The 21,226-nt window shown below is 43.5% G+C and overlaps 1 protein-coding gene across 5 annotated transcripts in view; it reads left to right on the forward strand.

The window, feature by feature from the left end:
* ENTREP3 (endosomal transmembrane epsin interactor 3) overlaps positions 1–21,226 on the forward strand; it is a 528,225-nt gene that overhangs the window by 464,586 nt on the left and 42,413 nt on the right. For all 5 annotated transcript variants that reach the window (XM_069650116.1, XM_069650112.1, XM_069650115.1 and 2 more), the window contains one exon: positions 10,793–10,858. In XM_069650116.1, the coding sequence (XP_069506217.1) occupies positions 10,793–10,858 (66 nt within the window). The remainder of the gene's footprint in view (positions 1–10,792; positions 10,859–21,226) is intronic.

Here is a 21,226-nt window from a genome sequence, read left to right on the forward strand (position 1 = left end):
CAAAACTCAAAGGTGAGCCAGAAGAGGAGTTGGACATCAGGAGTCTGAAGGAGGTGGGACCAATCCAGCCCCCACTCAAAAGCTAGTACCATGTTTCAACATTGCAGACAAACACCTCCTGTGGTGATAACAGGGGAGAGGACATCATCATACCACCTGATCTACGCCAGTGCAGACATCATTCGTACGGCTATCCGCTACGCCCCCTGGAGACCAGGTGACGGGACAATAATATACAAGAGCAGAGCCCTAAACATGCAAAGCAGATATATTTGCATAAGTAAGAAATATTATTGTGGCATCTCTGGTAGTCTATTTAATCGTGTGAGGGTAGGGTCAAAAACAAAGACACCGTAAATCGGAGGGATGCTAATTTCTTTAGGCAAATGTATTTAACATGGCAGCACAAATTAAACAGAAATTCCAGTTTACTACGCTAGAGCACCCCACATCATTTCAGATCAACAACGCAGTTTAGAACCCCAGAATTCACCAACAAATAGAGGCAGCTTCTTCCTCAATAACCATGTCCCAACCAAACCTGTGCCACTCCATCTATACCCTCTCCAGAGATCGACAATATCTGCAAAATGTTAATAGGTATATTCCTAGTCCAGTCATCATTTGCAATAATAAGCAACCATTCACCACCCACCTCACTGCTATGGTAATCCAACTCTCAGGTAGCTGTGAGGGGTCAGAAATGCGAGGTGGACAACTTGGTAAAGGTTTTGCACAAGAAGCAATTTTATTAAGTAAAAAGGGTGTGACAAACGCCTCGCTATTCCTAACCTAATGAGGATTTCTCTGCCTATCAAAAGGAAACTAAAGCAAAACACTCTAATACAAAGGAATCTGTCCCTCACACCTATGCATATATTAAACTCATAAAAGTTAAACATAGCAATTCAAGCTTAACAGAAACAACAATTATACTCAACAGGAACCTGATACCAATGTATTTTTGTAGCTTGGGTCGGATCCCCTTCGCCAGGTTCAAAGCAGGATTTCCAATAAAAGTTTCAAAGAATAAAGTTCCTTTTATATAGCCAAGTTCTGTTCATAATGTTCTTCTTACTCCCAAAAGTCTTTTACTTGGCATTTGACAAAGTTTCCACAAAATGAAAGAAAGGTTTTTATCTTCAAGCTGTAATATCTTAATGTCACTTCTTCTTGGAAAACAAACACTTTCACCATTCTTCTGGATTCACAAAAATGGTTTGTCAGAATGGCTTTCTCCTTGAAAAACAAAACACTTCCACAATTCTTCTGGTTTCAAAACAATATTTTTGTCAAGATGGTTTTTACCACAGTTCATAAAACACAACAGCGGCCTTGCCACTTTCTCTCCTTCACAACCTTTAACCGCAATGCAGTACTTCAATGTCTTTTTCCTGGTTAACTAACCTGCCAGGACTAACTATCCCTTTCCTGGTATACTCACCTGCCAGGACAAAAACTACAAACACTATCACAAGTCTATGTTGTAAGGCTTTCTTCACACTCTTAGAAAAGTTCTTGACTTTGAACAACATCAAGATTCCCAAATTCTTCTGTGAGTACACCATACACATTGGTGCTGTTTGTTAGGCAATCCAGGTTATAGTCCTCTCCTCCTTGATACTTCTTACAAGGAAGGTTTCTCTCCTGCCACTCTTTATTTCTTAACTCCCCATCAAACAGCTTGATTATGGGCCTAATTATGGGTGTGCTTCTGTCCTCCCTATTCCCATTGAGACCTATGGGACTCGAATAGGAATGGGGAGTTACATTTCCCAGCGCCTGGCTTCACAGATCGCTGGGGCTGTAATGCCCAGGTGATTCCCTAAAGCCAGGCACCAGAAAAAAACAACTCCGGCGGCAGCCTTCCGTTTTTCCGGCATGGCTACCGCCGGAGTTGTAATGAGGCCCAATGTCTCTTTATCACATTTGCCTTTTCTTGGCTTAGGCAATGCTTGCTGGTGTAAGGATTAACTGTTGCCACTTCCTCCCTCTGTGGGAATAATAGTTACAATTTCTCTGCAATATTGTTCTCATGTTATTTTGCCAATGCAGGCTATATAGGCCTTCTGAAATATTGCCCCTTCTTTACTTTGGCAATGTAGGTCTTTACCTTGTTTCAAGATTGCCCCCTCTTTATCTTGGAAATAGGATTTGTAACATTTCTTTTCTGGTTTTGCTTTAAAGTGAGTATATTGCCAAGTAACTTCCTTACATTAGTTTGGTATTCAAAACATGTTCAACTACAGAGCGTCCCAGGGTTTCCCATCATAGGCCAACTCACCGGCTTCTCTACACGTGTCTGCTCGAACCCTGCCTCTTCTGTGCTTTCCTAAACACCGGACAGCTTTGGTTGCATTCCCGCAGCCCGCGCCACTTGGCAAAGGAGCCTGCCTTGCTCCTCCTGCACTTTGGTGCTGAACAGCCACCGGGACCAGGTGCCATATAAAGTAAACCTCTCTCTCGCACGGGACAGCTTGTCAGTTCAGTTTACCGCTTCCCGCTGCGCAACCTCTGCAGTTCAGGATTTCTCCACCAAAGACGCACTGAGGACCGAACTCTGCGTTAAAGACAGAGTCGGCTCTGGCGGCTTCGTTCCTCTGCGTCTGCTGCTGCAACTATGGCTGGCAACTCCTACTACTGCTCCACGTTCTAGTTCTAATGGCCTGCAACTGAGGGGGCTTTATAAATTCAAAAGTCCCGCTCAGGTGTAGGTCATTATTAGGACATTGCAGTTTTGGGCCTCTGAGCCCCTCTTCCTCGTCCCAGTACTGAGGGCATTGTGGGACTTGAAGTCCCCAATGTTCTGGTTACTTTTTACATTAAAGGCCTCTATCTAATAGGCCATCAAAACTGTAGGGTCTCTAAGGAAGTTACTTAGAGGATTCTCCCAATTATCCTGACCGGAGTCCCCTTCCCTGTCATCCTCCTGCAGAACACCACCCCCAGGGTCAGGATCAGGAAGCGTCTGCCTTTCCCTAGCCACATGAGAAGGGTCCCATGCCAGGGTTCTTGGGATATTCACCTCAGATTCATCACATAGCTCAGTTAACATCATGGAATAGTAACCTATTGATCCAAAGTCAACCTCACCAATAGGACATCTCTCCTGCAGACCTGTCTCTAATACTAATAAAAACAAATCAATGATGATTTCTCATCTACACCCGCCAGCAGACCGGGGTACCCAATATCTACTAACTATATACTACCTGAATCAGCTATGTCAAAATCTATGAACAGAGATGAGAGATGAGCAGTGGCAATGGGAAAGAAGGTCTCAGTGGCGTGATCGAGAAAGCAGCCAGACCCAATGGGCCCGATTCACAAGACGTGTTTTACACATGCATTTGCCAAGTCTGCATACAAGTGAAATAAACTCCCATCTTCTGTGTGTGGCCCGATCTGCCAATGTTAATGCCTTTCTTTGCACTTGCAGAATTGTGCCACCTCGGGATTTGTAGCCCGTGGACATGCACCCCTGGGTCACAATGGGACACGCTTGAGGATGCAGCAGTTTCTGCATCTGTTTCCCAAGCAACTGGCCGCCCCTTTCGAAGGCTAGGCACATGGAAAGCAAAATGCAGGTAGTGGATTGAGTGCTGCTCACATTTATCACCCCCAGTGGGCAGACACATGCAAAGGATGCAATTGGTCAATTGACCATTGTAAGTCAGACGCCACTGAGAATACATCATCACCTGGGTTCGGTGCAGCTATAGCACTCAATTCAAGAAGTCAAAGGCCACCCAAAAGCCAGACCATTTTGGGAGCTTATCTTTTTCTCCACCCAGCAGCGTCCACCCTACAGACGCCATGCAGCCTGCAGATCCCACCTCCCACATTTAAAGACCCATAAACCCAGAGGGACACTCTGCCCCTTAGGCAATCCTCACTCTCTCATGCGCATCCCAATCAATGCCAGGGCCTTACCACACCCCACCAGGCCCTACAGGAGGCCCAGCACACGTCAGAGTAGCCCTGAGTGGATGGGGTTGTGGGATGAGACGGTAGTGGGGTGGATGTTGGAAATTATGCAGTAGAGAGGAAGTGAGTGACTGGCCGGACCAAAGATTTATGCGGTCTCAGGCAAAGCGCCATTTCTGTGCTTCCGACCTTTCCGCAGGGCCAGTGTGTCATTTTGTAAGGCCAACCGGTGCCTCTCGGTGCCCGCCCGTTCCTGCCCACTTGCTGATAGCACTGCAGACAGATGCCTATGAATTCCTTACTGTATAACAGTCCTTCTAGGGGAATGAAATACCAAGACAATAGATATTAAATTAGCTAGTTTAAGGGTGAGAAGATGGGTTAGCATGGCTGTGTGAGTATTAAGGAGAGTGAGTGTATTAATTAGACAATGTATGGTTGTGAGAGTGGACAGAAGAGTGAGTAATATGGTGAATGGCTGGCTAAAGCGCAAGTTGGGAGCGGGTCTGAATGGATGTGTGAATGAGCATATAAAGGAGTGGTTGAAGCCGGGCGCTTGCCTGTGATGATCTTGCACCTTGAAACACTTGTGTATAGGCGTGTTACAAATGCTATGTCATATCATATCCTATCTCTGTGAGTAGGGTGATCCATCCGCATCTCTGTTTTCCCAGACTTGACACCAACATGTGCATGTAGCAATATTACCCTGCATCATCACTTTCCCATCTCTTAAAGATTAACAGTTCTTTTCCCTAGGGGCCATGAGGGATGTGCTTGACCTGCTTGAAGAATTGAATTATAAAACGGAATTAATTTTTAAAACAACTAACGAGGAATTAATGATTACTGGTGGAATAACTCAATAAGGGATAATTGTTGGTAAAATAACTACCTAAAAGGACGTTGGTTAGGAGAACATTTACTTATCGGGAATTCTTTCTAGCAAAGCATACTGTTGCAGTCTATGTGCAAATAGGGGTGCACTACTATGTATTAAGATTCAATAAAGTAAAATAAAATCTGGTAGATACATTTGTTCAGGTGCTCCGGGCTTGCCCTTGCTACAAAGGGAACAAAATACACTTCACATTTATTCGCCAATACTTCTGATGAAATACCCGGTCACTCCTCTCGAGGTAACGAAATAACATCTTCCTTTTGTTTCAAAAAATATATTTGTGTTTATTATGTCAATTAACAAATACTTGATATCTCAAGTTTATCAAGAGGAGTCACTTTTCCTCTTTTACTGGAGTGTTATAATTCAACACTTCCAAAACCATTCAGGTAAACAAACAAATGGATATAATCTTACCCTTATCCTCAAGGGATTCATAATACTCCCCTTCAAATGATTCACAGAATAGTTATTATCACCATTACAATTGTAATCTCCCCACTGTTATGCATTCTTTAAATTGCACATCAAATCAATCACAGTTTGTGTCGATGTAGTTAGTTGAACCACACCAGCAAAACCTTAGTTATTTTCAAAGAATGCACTGGCAACATCAACACCTCACTACGCGTTTCGGGGCCTGTTACCCCTTCTTCAGGTGAAACTGCTACCATTGATCATGGGCTGTTAGAAAAATAAAGATAAGAAAAGGACCCATTAGTCAGATGTCCTCTCTAATTCATTTCAATCCTACGCGTTATCATTTTAACAAGGAACTAACCTGTTCTGTTTCTAAATTTCAGCTCCCCATTGGGATGTAGATCTCCACTTGATGGCAAATATGTAAGAGATATGACATATCTCTTTTAGTAGGGACAATTTACTATGGTCTAACATGTGCTAATGAAAACACTGAAATTACTAGATGCTTATGAGAGTCACCTACTTGTCAAATGGTGAATGTGACAAGCTCTCCAAATCCTGGTTTCACATGGAGACTTCTCCCCCCTCGTTCTGTAACAAATACCAAAGATATGCCTAAGTACATAGTATCCCTTGCTGTGTAAATAAACAGTGACGTATTGCCACTGTTCTAGAGCCATTGCTCTCTATTCTCCTCAAGTCCTACCTTTTCTTAGTTCATCTCATGGACGCGATGCAGGAACAAAGGCACCGCTGTGTAAACAGCATCCCGTCCGCATCGCGCGTAATAAACTACTTCCTGTATGGTCATTTGACAGCACCTTGGTCACGTGATCAATCCTTCAACAGGAGATTATTGTGCGAGCGTAATAATGTTTTGTGATAACTGATATATTTTAACCAAGGCTTATGCATTTGTAACAATTCTCAGGCAAAACGCAGGAACAGTGGCTATCACCCGTCCCGCATTGTCTGCAAATAACCTGATTTCTGTCTGGTCACGTGATCGCAAGTATGTCACGTGATCCCTCATTCAGTAAAATTAACTAAACCTGCACAGAATTGTATATAGGAACCAGCTGTTCTTAAGAGATGGTAAACCAAGTTAATGTCTCTACTTGTTGTTTGGTTTTAATATTGACATCCTATCTGTATGCCGCTGCAAGTAAAGTTATATAAGCTTCACATTGAAAAATATGTGTCGGCCATATTTTACTGTCTGGTCTTACGTGTGTAACACTATTGGTAACACTACTTATTCTAATTACGTGTACTGTTAATGAGTACTCTAGTTGTAACCTCATAGGAATCCTCATGTTGTAATGTCCCGTTCCATCTAACCAATTAAACTTAGTTTTGATAGTATGGTTACAACTACACAATAAACTTATTAACCAAAATCATCATGTCTTTAATATTGTAATTCTAAATTTCCATCACAGTTTAATCTCTAATTATGGTGCTCCAATGAAGTGGTCAAAACCAAAGCTAAACACTAGAATAAATGTTTATTTATTTATTTTATTTTTATTTATTTAAAGTTATATAGTGCACAGCGGCCAAAGGGCATTGTTACAGAATACTTGTTTGGTACAGGCTTACATCAGATAGGCAACTTTAAATAAAATATAGACAGTGGTACAAGTTCCTTGGTTACAGTTGAACAGTATAGGAAGAATGAAAAACATGTTGCAGGTTATAGAGAATTGTCATAATTAGTTGAACAGTTTGGTTTTCAGCATTTTGCGGAAGACTGTATAGGACTTTTCATTTCTGAGTCCATTGGGGAGGACATTCCAGTTTTTGGGTGCTAAGTGTTGAAAACTGGATCCTCCTGCTTTGGCTCTTTTGAAGGAGGGGACATACTTCTGGTTAGTGAGATGGGATCTCGTGGGTCTGGATGATGAGCTGAGGGTGATCCTTTCGGATAGATGGGGGGAGCGTTAAGTGAAAGGCGTTTGTGTGTATTGGCAATGGTTTTGAAGAGAATACGTTCTTTAACCGGCAGCCAGTGTGCGTCTTTCCTTGCCTGGGAGATGTGTTCCCTTTTTAGAATACTCAAGGCTGCTCTGAGGGCATTGTTTTGTGTTACTTGTAGCTTGTTAATGTTTTTGGCAGAGGTGCCCAGGAAAAGGGCATTACAGTAATCAAGCTTGGCACCGACTGTAGCTCTGGCAATTGATAGGCAATTTTGTGTTGATAGGATACACTCCTAATGTTTTTACTGCTGATGAAACAGTGAAAGTGGTATTGTCGATGTTGAAGGTGCTGTATTGTAGAGAGGGTTTGTTAAGTGTTTCTTTGGTACCTACCACAAGGATCTCTGTTTTATCTCCATTGAGACAGAGGCTGTTGGCTGCCATCCAGGTTTGGATAGCTGTGTAGATGTTGGTTAGGGCTGCAGGGTCTTGTTCGTAGATGCTGGTTAGGGGGAGTAAGATTTGCGTGTCGTCGGCATAGTTTGTGTAGGCTATGTCACGACGATCAAGGTCATTGAAGAGAGGGAGGGTGAAGATGTTGTAAAGGGTGGGAGCAGTACAAGATCCTTGTGGGACTCCACAGTGTATGGTGGTGGGAGGATCACAGGCAGAATTGGAGAAGACTCTCATGAGTCTTTCCTTGAGGAAGGAGGCGATCCATGTTATGGCTTGTGGAGAGAAGTGGGCAGCATTTTTTAGTTGCTTGCCGAGAAAATCATGGTTGACGAGATCAAAGGCAGCCAACAGATCTAGCAGGAGGAGAAGACCCGGTTTGCCTATGTCCATAATGTCGCCAAGTTGTATTTTGAGATCGAGTAGAGCAGATTCTGTCATATGGCCTGGCAGAATCCAGATTGCCTTTACCCTAGGATTTTGTTTTCTTCCAGAAATTGCTGTATTTGCATGTAGGCAACCTTATCCAAGATTTTGAGCAAAAATGGTACGGTGGTGATGGGCCTGTAGTTGTTAGCTATCTCGGGGTCTAGTGAGGGTTTTTTCAGAAGTGGGCGAACCCACGCTTCTTTTAGGCTGTCAGGGACTGTATTGGAGGTGAAGTTTTTTAGAAAAGGGGCTAGGGTTTCAGCACGGTCTTTGACTAGTTTGGCTGGTCAGGCATCTCCTTTACAGTTAGATGGTCTGATTTTATTGACTATCTCTACTACTTCGGACTCAGTAACTTCCCTGAAGGAGAATAGTCTTATTTTGTCTCTAGTGACCTTGCTGTCAGAGTGGGAAGATAACGTAGTGTGTTCCGAGAGGTTTTTGTGATGGGCAAGGATCTTCTTTTGCAGGAGCTCAATTTTATTTATATTGTTTTACTCTGATGGAAAGAATATTGGGAGATCCTACTACAGCCTTTGATTTATAATTCATTAAGATCACAAATATCCCTCACTTACGTCTAGTTAGAATTGTTACATCATATAGACACATCTATAAATGGAACAACACCTGATTAAAAAAAAAACATAATGTTAAATAAAACAACTCAAATTAAATTACATATTCATCCCTTTCGGATCCAAGGAACCCAATCTATCAATCCATTGTATTTCCTTCTGTCTTAGAATAGTACTTATTTTGGGGCATTTGACTTGTTCCAGTACTTAGTAAGAAGGAGAAGAGTCAACAGCTACCCCTTTTACAACCGTGCAATAGTGGTAGGCTAAAAGGAGGCAGGTAGCTAGTTCATACAAATACTAGCTGATGCAGGTCACACATTGATTACGAGAGGATTTTATGATGATTCGGTCATATGTTCAGGACACTACGAGCACCATCAAGAAATTAGATACTCTCTCCATTGGCCAAAATGATCTGTTAGTTACCCTCGACGTGGAATCCCTGTACACCAGCATCCCCCAACACAAATGTATCGATGCCTTAGCCACATACCTTGATCAAAGAACCAATTTAGAACCACTAACTGCCTTTCTCCTTGAATGAATTCGGATTGCCCTTACGGAAAATGATTTCATTTTCGAGTAATCTTTTTACCAACAATGTCATGGCACTTCCATGGGAGCTACATTTGCTCCAGATATAGCAAATCTCTTTATGGACTCTTTTGAAGCCAGATCCATCTATGATACCAACAACCCTTTAAAAAAACAGATAGGTTTTTGGATCTGCTACATCGACGATGTACTCATGACATGGAAAGGCAATGAAATGGAACTACAAGAATTCTTCAAATGGCTCAACAATCAAGACACCTGCATCAAGTTCACCATACAGTCAGACAAACTCTCAATCCCATTCCTAGATCTAACCATCTACAAAATGCCTGCCAATACTTTGGCCACCACTCTATATCGCAAACTTACAGCCAAAAACACCCTCCTGGAGTTCCACAGCTTCCATCCGGCAGCCCTCAAAGAACATCTACCCTTGGGCCAGTTCTTACGCCTCAGGCGTAACTGCACCAGACGTGAAGACTACGACACAACCAGTAAAGACATCTCAACAAGACTCAAAGAAAGAGGATATCCTAGTCATATTATCCGCCGAGCTAGAAAAAGAGCTAAACACAGGAGCAGAGAATCATGCCTCTCACCCACCCCATGGGAAGTCTGCAAAGATAAAATGACCTGCATCACCACCTTTTCTCCCTTGAGCAACCAAATCTTCTGATATAATTCTCTTATATCTAACAAATTGGCTGTACGGTATTCTCTCTATGGGGTTTTGGGATGAAAATTTGAGGCTAGAAGAATGCTATTTTTAGCCGTTGGTTTATTGTAAATTGTTGTTTCTAATTTATTGTTTCTTACATAGACCTCGACGTCCAAAAATTGGATCCGAGTGGTGCTGGTCTGTGTCGTAAACTTGATCCTTGGTGCTAATTGAATAATGTACAGGAAAAAGTCCCTAAGTTCTTCTTCTGTTGGCAATATAAGTGATGGCAAATGATTACGGAAAATATGAATGATCATATAATGACTGGAAAAATAACTGGTTTGAATAATTTCTTACAAAAACATGCATGGGGGCATGAGCAATGTCCCATTCACTGAAAAAATATGCTCATGGGCAGTATAACGGAGAGTATGTTTACTGGAAAAATAGTCAATGAGAAATGATTACTGCCAAAATATCTATCAGAGGAGGATTATGCGTCAAGATATTGATAGGGAAACATTTCTGGTATAATTGTGGATGGCGCATGATAATTGCCCAGTTTACTGATAAGAAAATATTACTTGTAGACTAACTGATAGATGGAGGCTCATGGGTAAAATGACTCACAGCTAAAATGGCAGGTACAATAATTGAAGGGGGGGACTGCTGGCACAAGAACTGCCTGATTCACACACTTGGCATTGCAGAAAGCTATTCCACAAAGAGACTCCAATGTAAAAATGTTATTGAGATCATCATTACAATTAATGCACATTGTTGTCTTTTGATGACTTTCATGAAGAGAAAACCACATGTAATGTGGAAAAATAATATCCAATAGTTACCTATTTACCAGGGAAAAGTATTTATGTTGGCAAATGAAATTGAAAGTACTTTTTGGGGATTTTTAAAGTGACTTTGTTGTGCTTCTGCTTCACAGATTTTCAGGATCTTCTTTACACCAAAACGCTGGAGGATGATGGGCCAAACGTCTTCAATGACACCGGTGAGAACAGGATCCAGCCTGTGGGGTACAGAGACTTGACCTTGAGGGATAGGTACTTGGTTGTCAGGGGTGTGAGCTTTATTTTCATGGATAGAGGAGTTCAGCTTTCAGTGGTGGGGATTCTGCACTGGAGGACACAGCCTTTAGGGGTGAGGAGCTTGACTCTAAAAGGTTGTTGCACGGTCTGCGGCGAGGAGTCCAAGACCCGAGGTACAGTCCTTGACCGGCTGAGAGAGAGTGAATCATCCATCACGGCTGTGAGGCTTGGCCCAATGTTGTGGGAGGTTGCGCCATGAGAACTGAAGGGCTCAGCCTGCCAAGGTGTGGTATTTGCCCTCAGCACTCAAAGATGGGGCTCCATTGTCAGTGATGGCTGTCCTGTCCTTCAAGGATACGGAGCTCAGTCCTCCCCATAGATGTTTTGGCTCTCAGTCCCTGGGGATATGCCATTCAGACCTCAAAGTGGACAAGGGAAACATTGCAAAACTGGTTCCTTTTTGTTTCAACTTCGCAAGTGTGAGACCAGTCGCTTTTAAAGAGACAGTGTTCCTAAATGTCCTCATATGTCTGTCCTATCGACTGGGATGGGAACAAAGTGGAGGTTACCACTGGCTCCTCTCCGAACCATCCCCAGGTCCATCATCCACTAGGGTGGGAGGCACCTGCTCCCCTTGGCCACCCCACTAAGTGGAAGCAAAGTAAGGGTTCTTATTTCCGCTTTAGCTTGAACATTCTGTGCAATTCCTGTAGGTCTAGCCGACCTCTGAATTCTCTGGGTACTCTGTTACTCACTTCATTATAGCCACTATTAGGATATGAGGCATTTGTTAAAACAACACTATTACACACGTCTACTCTGGGGTTGGATTCCCACGGTTGAGTTTTCTGTATATGTCCGTTGACACTGTTACCTCTGCTCATATAATCCCTCCTTTCCTCTGTTACTGCCCAGTGTCCCTTATCCCAAGATGTGCCCATTATTCTACTCTCCGCTTGCTTCTGGATCCACGTTACTGCCCTCTACTCTGCAGACCTCCTGGCTAGCTAGTGCTGTGTGTGCTCTGGGTGCCTGTCCTGTTTACCCTCCCACGGCCTTCTCTATTTCTCCAATTTTCTACAACTGTTACTCCACTGTCTACTCCTTTGGGTGTAATTCTTAAACCTCCATGAAAAAAATAGAAATGTCTACCCTTAAATATAACCCTGGGTTACCTATCACAGATGTGAATGTTGCATCTAAGCTCTCGAAGGTCTACACCTGTGGCTCTGCCTTTATTAACAGTGGCACTTGATGGTGTATTTGGCTGAGTGCCCACTCACATTCCAAACTAGTCATCAGTGTATATCTAAACGGGACAGTCATGGCACAGGGGAACCACTCAAACCTCCTCACTTTTGATTGCTTGCTCCCCTTCCTCTTCCCACTGGAGTCCTCTTTCACCCCTGTGGTTGGTGCCCCTATGGGCAACTCTTCTGTGCCAGTCCTTGCTGCTCTGAAATCTGTGCCACCTGTGTCTCAATCCTAGGCTTCCAACAGAACATCCCAAATCCATCCAATATCGGGCTTCCAGAAAAAATCCTTAAATGGTGAACCCTTGATACCAGATCAGCCAAGCAGCATGCCACGAATATATCCACCAAAAAAAGAAGCTGAATAGTTGGTGGAGACCCAGCTCTCCATGAGGCAGAGGAAGTCAGTCACATTTCTCCAAAAATGTGAGGAATGTGACGTTGACTTCCTCTGCCTCGCAGAGAGCTGGCTCTCCACCAACTATATGGTTTCTTTTTTTTTGTTTAGAACATTTATTCAACTTTTGTTTTTCTGATACAAAAGCTAGTCAACAAGTGGTAAAGTGGCCAGGCACGACCAACAATGATCACATGTATATGTGCTTAGGATCATATACTGCCGACAACACCCCATCAGACACTCCCTCCATAACAGAATGTATACTCAATCTTGCTGGAAAATGCCCTTGTTTGCCCCATATAATAAAAGAGTGCAGCCAATCGACCATATGGCAGTTTATAGCAATGAAAAATTAGCACGAGGCTCGGTTCAAAAGTACATGTGGGGACATTCTGGGAGAATTCAATGAAAGGCAGCCAAATATCCAAGTATGTAGGCAGTTGGTCCATTAAACAGGTGGTAATATTTTCAGCCACCAGAATGTCCCAAACCTTCACCCACAATTATGCCACTTTTGGGCGTTCCGGGCTCTTACACCCTCTGACTACGGTAACCTTGCCAGCTACTAATAAGTAAGTGGTGAATTTTGCCATATTCCCATTCGGGCAGCCAACAACCTGACAAGAGGGTCCATGGGAAGGGGGATCCTCATAGTCAGCTTGATATAAGATAAGTGTCGAGACTTGATAGTCATGAAGAGTATAGGGGCCTCAGTCCCCAAGTACCCCACAGGCAGAAGTAAATATACTCTCTGTGCGGTCCTTAAAGCCACAGGTGTGGATGTTGGATTGCCAGAACCTCGCGAGGCCGATACCCAAGGGCCGCTGTAAAGGAAACAGGGATTAGCACAAACAAGCACAGTAATCTGTGTAAGCGGTAGCTGGAAGTATAGCGACTATAAGTCTTACCTAAGCAGGGGTAGTGGGACACTGCTAACCACACAGAACCTGGGAAGGTGCTGCGGGGAGGTCGCGTGAACAGTTCTTCTCTGTTGCCAGTAAGCTGGAGAGGGACCGCCAGCTGCAACACGCCTGATTAGTCCTGACAACCAAAGAATGCAAGACGTGGACTTTGGTAAATTCGTAGTAATCCAAGGGTAAGCAAAAAGAAGTCTGTTATGAAGTTCCGAGGTGGAAGAGCCAGGTAATCACAGAGAAATGCGCCAATGCCAGGGAGTATCCGAAAAGCAGTCCGTAATCCAAAGTCTGTAGTTCCTGAAGTCGAGTAGTATAGATCCTGATCGAAGCCAAAACGCCAAACAGAGTTGTGAAACAGCTGTGAAGCAACAAGTGATTGTGAGGACGTTATTTTTATATCGCCCGCTTCCTTGTCACGTGAACGCGAGCAGGATCACGTGACCAGGAAAGCGTCACGTGACCAGGAAATTGATGCGACAGCCTGACTCTGCCTGACCGCACTCGCCACAGCAATTGCCATTGCAGAAAGGGAAACCCAAGAGACAGCACACGGCCTCCTCCTCGGTTCATAATCTGTCCATGTGACCCCCGCGCTGCAGGTGTTCTAATACTGGTGGGTGCAGGTGTACTAAAGGGGGGTCTAACAGGGAGTGTGTGTGGAACAGAGGGTGCTGTCGGGGTCCTAGTGGGGGCGCGGATGTGGTGCATGACTATGAGATCTCCTACCACAATGTTTTGATTTTAGAGCAGGTCCGGCAAATATGGAAGAAATTCCCCCGAAGGACACAGCCATGCCAAAATGATCAGATGATGAAAGATGCTACCTGTATCATACTTTGTACATGCAGTGACGATCCGTGATACACCGAGAGGGGGAGTGTATTCTAGTCAATACCTCAGACAAAGTGGAGTCGTCAATGCGGCTACCTATATCAGTCTCCCAGTTTGTCATGTATGAGGGTTTAATCACAGCGATATCTCTGTCCATTAGTCTATATAAATGTGATATCTTACCACGTTCATCATCCATCTCCAACGTAAGCTTGAGTGGTGATGGATTTCATTTCACCTCCTCTCTTACTTTGGGCTGTGAGATCCAATGACATAATTGGATATATCGAAATCTCTCTGACACACTTAAACAGACTTTCACTTTGCATTCTTCAAAAGTTAGGGGAGTCGAGTTGTTATAGAGTTTGGATAGTTAGGCAAGTCCCCCAGCTGACCAATGTGAGGGGGAGTTCCCTGTAAGTTCCGGATACAAGTCGGGACTACCGACTACAGGAGATAGGGGACATAGGCCTCGTTTGCAAACCAGCTTTCTTAACACTTTACACAGAAATACAGTAAGGTCTTAGTGGATCACAATAATTTGGCGTTATACCTATTGTCAATAGTATCAATAAGAGTGAGTGCTGATAGAGGTGACCGGGACATGACTTGTTCAATCATGACCCATTTCAGCTTATCGGTTACCCTCCAACAGAATATGCAGGAGACCTGTGCGGCCAAGTTATATAGTTTGAAGTCTGGCGTCCCCAGTCTGCCTTGCCTGACACTCCCTAATGCTACTGCCTTGGGTATCCGTGGCTTTTTACCACTCAAATAAAATGAAGGATTTTCCACTGAAATGCTATTAGGGCTGGGATCTTCACTGGGAGGGCCAGACATAGGTATAGGAATCAATGGAGAATGTACATCTTAAATGCAGCTATGCACCCCATCCAAGCGAATTCCTGTTTGCACCATTTTGTTAGATTGTCTACAAGACAGTAAATAGTTTAGGAAAATTGGAACGGTAGACTTCAAACGGGGAGGATGGAATCTGTACTCCCAGGTATGCTGTGGTACTTGAGGGCCATTCCATCTTAAGACTCGCGAGCGCCTTCTGGATGGATGCTAAGATCTTGGAGAACAGCTTAACATATATGCTTAGCTACGTGGCAGGTCAGTACGATGCACAGTCTAGCGCCGTCTTGCCAGGCTTCAGAATCAGTTTTGTGGCAGACTCTTCCATGGAAGGGGAGATCCTGACTGTGTTGATAAATGAGTTAAGTAACATCGTCAGAGCTTTGAGCAATTGCAGTTTGAAAATTCTATAGAAAGAGGGTAGAGAACCTGTTGGCACAGGGGCTCTATTCTTCAGTGAACCTATCACTGTCTCCTCCTCCTCCTCAGTGATCAGGCATTTCAGATGCCCACGGTCAGCATCAGAGAGTTATGGCAGTTTGGTGGAGCAGACAAAACTTGAGAGGGGCTCGTCTGCCATCAAAGTAGAAAGATATTGGTACACTAACTCAAGTTTTTTATCTTCTGCATATTGGATCTCACTCCTGGCATCCTCCAGGCTGACAATAACGTTTCTGGTATTTGTTTTCAGATTTTATACATCAAGAGTTTATAGGCTTTATTACCTCTCGCGTAGTATGTTTGTTTGGTCTTCCACATTACCTGGGCATTTCTGTCTGCCAAGTGGGCTTCCAGTTTATTCCATGGTAAACATAAGTTCCTCAGAGATTTAGGGAAGCATTATTGTTTGTGTGGCTTCACATTCCAGCACCTCAGCCTGGTCTGAGCGCTATACGCTTTTTAGTATAGGCCGCTGAGTGTGCAATGAGCTCACGTCGGATGATGGCTTTGATTTCTTCCTAGTGTGTAGATTCAGAGTAGATGCTACCAGCGTTTTTGCAGAAGTAATTCCCGATCATTTTAGCAATATTATCTCATAGGACTGGGTCCCTGAGGATTGGATAGTAGAGCTTTCGAAGGGCTCTGGGTATAAATGGAATAAAGGAAGACGAAGTCAGCAAAACCTCAATTCTCGCGAAGTTCCCAAAGACATGTGAAAAGTGGGTATAATTTCTCTTGTCAATGTGCAAAAACTGCCAGGCATCCACCAGTTCAATTTCTGTAACCAACTTAGCAAAGATTATAGCATTTTTTAAATCAACTGATTTGGGGAGAGGTTTTATCGAACTGCCGGTCGGGAACAAAGTGAAAATCAACCTCGACTATCAAACAGCCTTCTACAAATGGTATAATGTCTGCGAGGAAGTCAGTCAATAATTCCCCCAGTCTCTCACTTGGGGCGTAGAGAGCAGTAATAGTGGAAACGTGGCCTAATGGGGTCTCCTTAATTCCCACGTATCTCCCAGAGGGGCACATTTGATGTCGATTTCCTGAAAAGGAATACCGTGGGTAAACAAGATCCTGGTACTCTCCTTCTTGGGCCCACTAGAGACTAAATACTGTCTGGGAAAAGTCTTCTTGTATAACCTATATTTGTCTGGGTTAAGACCCTGTTAGTTGAGGGTGAGAATCTTGAGGTAATTCGGGGTGGGAGTTACTGGGATATCAACTCACGTTTGAGCAGCACACATCTAGTAAAGATATGGGTCAAAGAAGTGGACACATCATTGTCAGTCTACCTGTCCAATTTTGTATGCAAACATTTGTTTCCACAAAACAACAACAAAAAGCCCAACCACCCCACCCACCAATCCACCATCAACCCAGCAAAAGATAATTAAAATATCTCAAAAACAAGAGCTTATTTCTTCATGGCTCAACGGGGTCTCCTAAGGATTTCCGGGCCAGAACCGGGGTACATGTGCAGCAGTCCATGGCTATGGGAACCAGTCGTCAATGTTAAAAAGAGCAGCATCAATTGCCTAATTGGAAAGGGGGGGTTGTAAAGGAGGATAATGACAATAACATTTTAAAAGTTAGCATCTCACGAACGATGGGCCCTGATGGGTTGTCTAATTTTATACTAAAGAGTGACCCCTCGTGCGCTGAATTATTCCTCCCTCTGTTCCATCAAATAGGCATTGAACATAGATTTCCAGATTCCTGATATAGGAGCTATTTGGTTCCTATCTTCAGAACTACAGACCAATATCTCTACTTGATGTTGTAAGTAAAATATCTGCCTCCCTTGTTTCAGATGAATTAGAAGATTGGATAGTCAAAACTGACTATCTTCCCAAAAGGATTTCGGAAAGGGGCTGGGGTCGTCATTGAATGGTTTCACATTAAAACTGTTGTTGGAGCAGACAAAGAGTAAAGTGGAATCCACTTTGTATGCCGCCTTTGTTGACCTGCATTTGCAGGCCAAAGCAGCAAAATAAACTATGGCACTGAGGAGTCCCTCAAGGATTATTAAAAATAATTATGCAGCTCCATACTGATACCGAAATCTTTGTTCAACTAAATTCTGAAGGAGCCTATTCTAGGAAAACCACTACGAGAGTAGGCCTATGGAACATTTCGAAAAACAAGGCCTTCTGCGAGGGTACCATTGCGCAAATACTCGAGTATAATGGAGAAGTGCAGTTCTGTCCGTATCAACCTTCTTTTCAAATTAGGACTGTTATGAGAGAATATTGCTGCTTATATTTGACAACAATAAAACACAGAGCATTTGTATACGGGTACAGGTGATAGATAGCCTGTTGGTTCTATGAACAGTGTCAGTGGGAGCCCTGACAAAATTCTGCAGAGTACGTTGTTGTTAATGAAGATGTGCAGAATAAAACATGTAGGACAATGCATAGTGATTGAATAAATGGTAGAATTACTGTATGAATGTGGGGAAGTGTAAGACAGATGACCAAGAGGGCAGTGCAATATTAGATGCATTTTTTACTATCCCAACTGACACTGTGTGAAGTTGATAATAAGGGAAGATGTTCTGGAGTAATCATGTTTGAATTGTATTGTCTTTCTGTACTTTTGCTATTGATAAATAATGAAGTGTCTAATTAAAGCATCTCAAATTCTATAATAAGAACATTTTTGGAATTGCGTCACCTATGAGTTAAATGACTAAAAGGAGTTTATATGTACTATTGGTGTATATTTTGGAGGGCTAGTCCCTTTACAATTACCCTCTAGTCTGTAGTTGTAAGAGGAGGGCTATGCCCTTAATGCAATGTTGCCACTGCAAAACTATTATCATGCTGGCCATGCTAATATATGACAGTATTCTCACATAAGAAAACTCACACTGGCTTTGCCCATAATGCCAGCAGTAATGCCATGCCACTGTAAGAAAACATGTCCATGCTGACTGCGCGGATTTAGGCCAGTATTCAGACATAAGAACACTCGCTTTGGCTTTAATGCCAGATATAACGCCAAACCACTGCAACAAAACAGGTGCATGCCGGCTGTGCCCATTCATGCCCGTATCTCCATGTAGGAACACTCGATATGTCTTTGCCCATAGTGCCATAAGTAATGCAGTGCAACATGACACGTCCATGCCGGCTTTGCTCATTTTATTTTACCTTTATTGTGCATTTGGTTATACAGCCTTTACTCTTAACACAATAACCCACATTTAATACAGTCAAGCTTCCCTGCTGTATCGATTAACAATCTTTAGTAAAACCTCATCGTACTGAAATTTAAGAACATTGTCAAAGTTGAATAAATAAAATATAAAAACGCTACTATTAAAAATACTTGTAGTTTAAAAGATCCGTACTGTGAACCCAGTGTCAGTCAATAGTAAGCATAGGGACATTTAAAAAAGGTTTAGTCAGTCTTTTGATTCAATTCAATCTATCTTTAATCAAGTTCCATATGTGGAAGGCTGCGGCCGTGATCACCAGGGATTCGGCACAATAGATAGTGCTCCAAAATGTATACGAATCATGGTCCTGAAATTCTGCGTAGCCTTTCTTATATAATGGAGCCAGGAGAGTACAGTTAGTAAGGACATGTTTGGCAGTTTTGATGTCCCTTTTTCAGATTCTGCATAGACGATCCTCCCTTGGAATCCCAGTCCAAGCCCCAGTGTGAACAAATGCAGGTAAAAGTTCAAATCTCAAATATACGATGAATCGTATTAGTGGGCGAGTAACACTTGATCGGGTAACTGCGAGATTTATCTGTAAAACCTCCTTGTTGTGCATATCTCTGGTACTTAGATTTTCCTGAGAGATGTGTTAGTGACTGTATTGTATCCATTTCCCTGGTCTTTTGTTTGCTCATATTGCCAGTACAAATGCCATGCCAGTTCAGAAATACATGTCTGTTCTGGTGTGTACCACCCACACCCTCACCTGCAGTCCTCACTGGCTCGTCGATCACAGCAAAGCTCCTCCTCGGCCTCCTACACAGTGGCTCCTACCCCCACATTAACAAGCATTCGTTCACATGTATTCATTCTCAATCACATTCAACCGGCCCCCTCCTCCACCGCATTCACATGCATTTATTCTCACTCGTTCACTCACATTAACCATCTCCCTTCACCATCTGCATACCATATACATCCACATGCACATACACACTGAACTTTCAGACAAGACACACATTCATGCAGGCATTCACTCATATGTACATACATACATACATGCATAACACACTGACACACACACAACGTTTTACTGTAATAATTTGCTTTCCTACTCATCATTGCTACAGCTCCAGACTGACGCTGCTCCTCCAGATGGCCAGCACAGCACACCTTGCAGGCAGGAACCAGGTAGCAGGGTGAAGTGTCAATCAAATGCCTCTCCCAAGTCCTGGCCTCTGACGTACGCATGAAGTGCAGGACGTCATCGCCCCAGGAACTAATAACCAAACAGGACGCACCCCCGTGCACCAACGAAGCGGCACCGCAAGCATTTTTTCAAATTCCGCCAGCCTTACATGGCTCATTAGGCATGCACAGCTGGGGTACTCCACACATATGGAAACCTTGTTTCCTCCACTACAAATCCGGCCCAAGAGAGTCCCCTCATTTGCACCCTGCAGCTGAATGAGCGCTCAGGTGTTAACTGTGACGGCTTTGGCTCGTCCTTAATGGTTGGTGGGTCTGCGCCCCATACCCCGGTATCGATGAGCTGCCACTGTTAAACACCCATTAGGCAGCTCTCTCTGATCTTACCTCTCTCTTCTCTATGATCTTTCACTCCTATACCGACGACATTCATATTGCTGTCAGACTCGAGAGCTTAAACCTGTCTTTTATGTAGCCATGAATCACATGTGCAAGAACAATCTTTGTCTCAATGCAGCTATGTCTGAAACTATCCATCTGGCTTTTCCTTCCTCCCCTATCCTTTCCCTGGCTCTCTATTGTCCACACTCCCACAGTGGTTCCCAGTGACAGGAACGTGGGTGTTAAATCTTGCAGCTCTCTTTTCTTCGTCACCTAAATCCTTCAGCTAATTTCCAACTCATCCTTCTGAAACATGTCCTGGCCTTTCTAAATTTCCCACACAAAGTAGAAGTGGTCAGACACTTAGCAATCTTTAGGCTTAACTACTTCAAGTCCCTCTCCATGGGCATCCCTAAGCACCTTCTTCCGAACATCCAGAACAAAGCGACTAGGCTTGGTCTGGTCCTCACGCCCCACAACCATATCACACCTGCTTTGAGATCGCTCCATTTAATCCCATGTGAAGGCCAGATCTCATTTAAAGCCTCATTTACATCTCTTTGCAGTTTTCATTCAGACTGTTGGAGGCGTGGGCCGGGTTACCTACAGTAAAGGTGACCATATACTGCCCTTCCAGGACTCTGTGATCATCCTGTTCTAGAGCTGTTGCGGTTCTGTCCTCCAGAAAAAGAAGCATGGTTGAGGCCCTTAATTGCTGCACGGCTGAACTCTGTAACTTTATTTCGACTGCTCTCAGAGAAGAAGAAAGCCACCTCTGCTTCATGGAAGATATGAAAACTCTCTTTTTCCAGGAGTCCTTTGGTCCCTAATGTGGTTTTTTGTCTTTCTCTCTATTTTAGGGTTGT

This window comes from Ambystoma mexicanum, chromosome 1p (genome assembly GCF_040938575.1).
Source record: "Ambystoma mexicanum isolate Mex_15411 chromosome 1p, UKY_AmexF1_1, whole genome shotgun sequence".
NCBI classification, from domain to species: Eukaryota; Metazoa; Chordata; class Amphibia; order Caudata; family Ambystomatidae; genus Ambystoma; species Ambystoma mexicanum.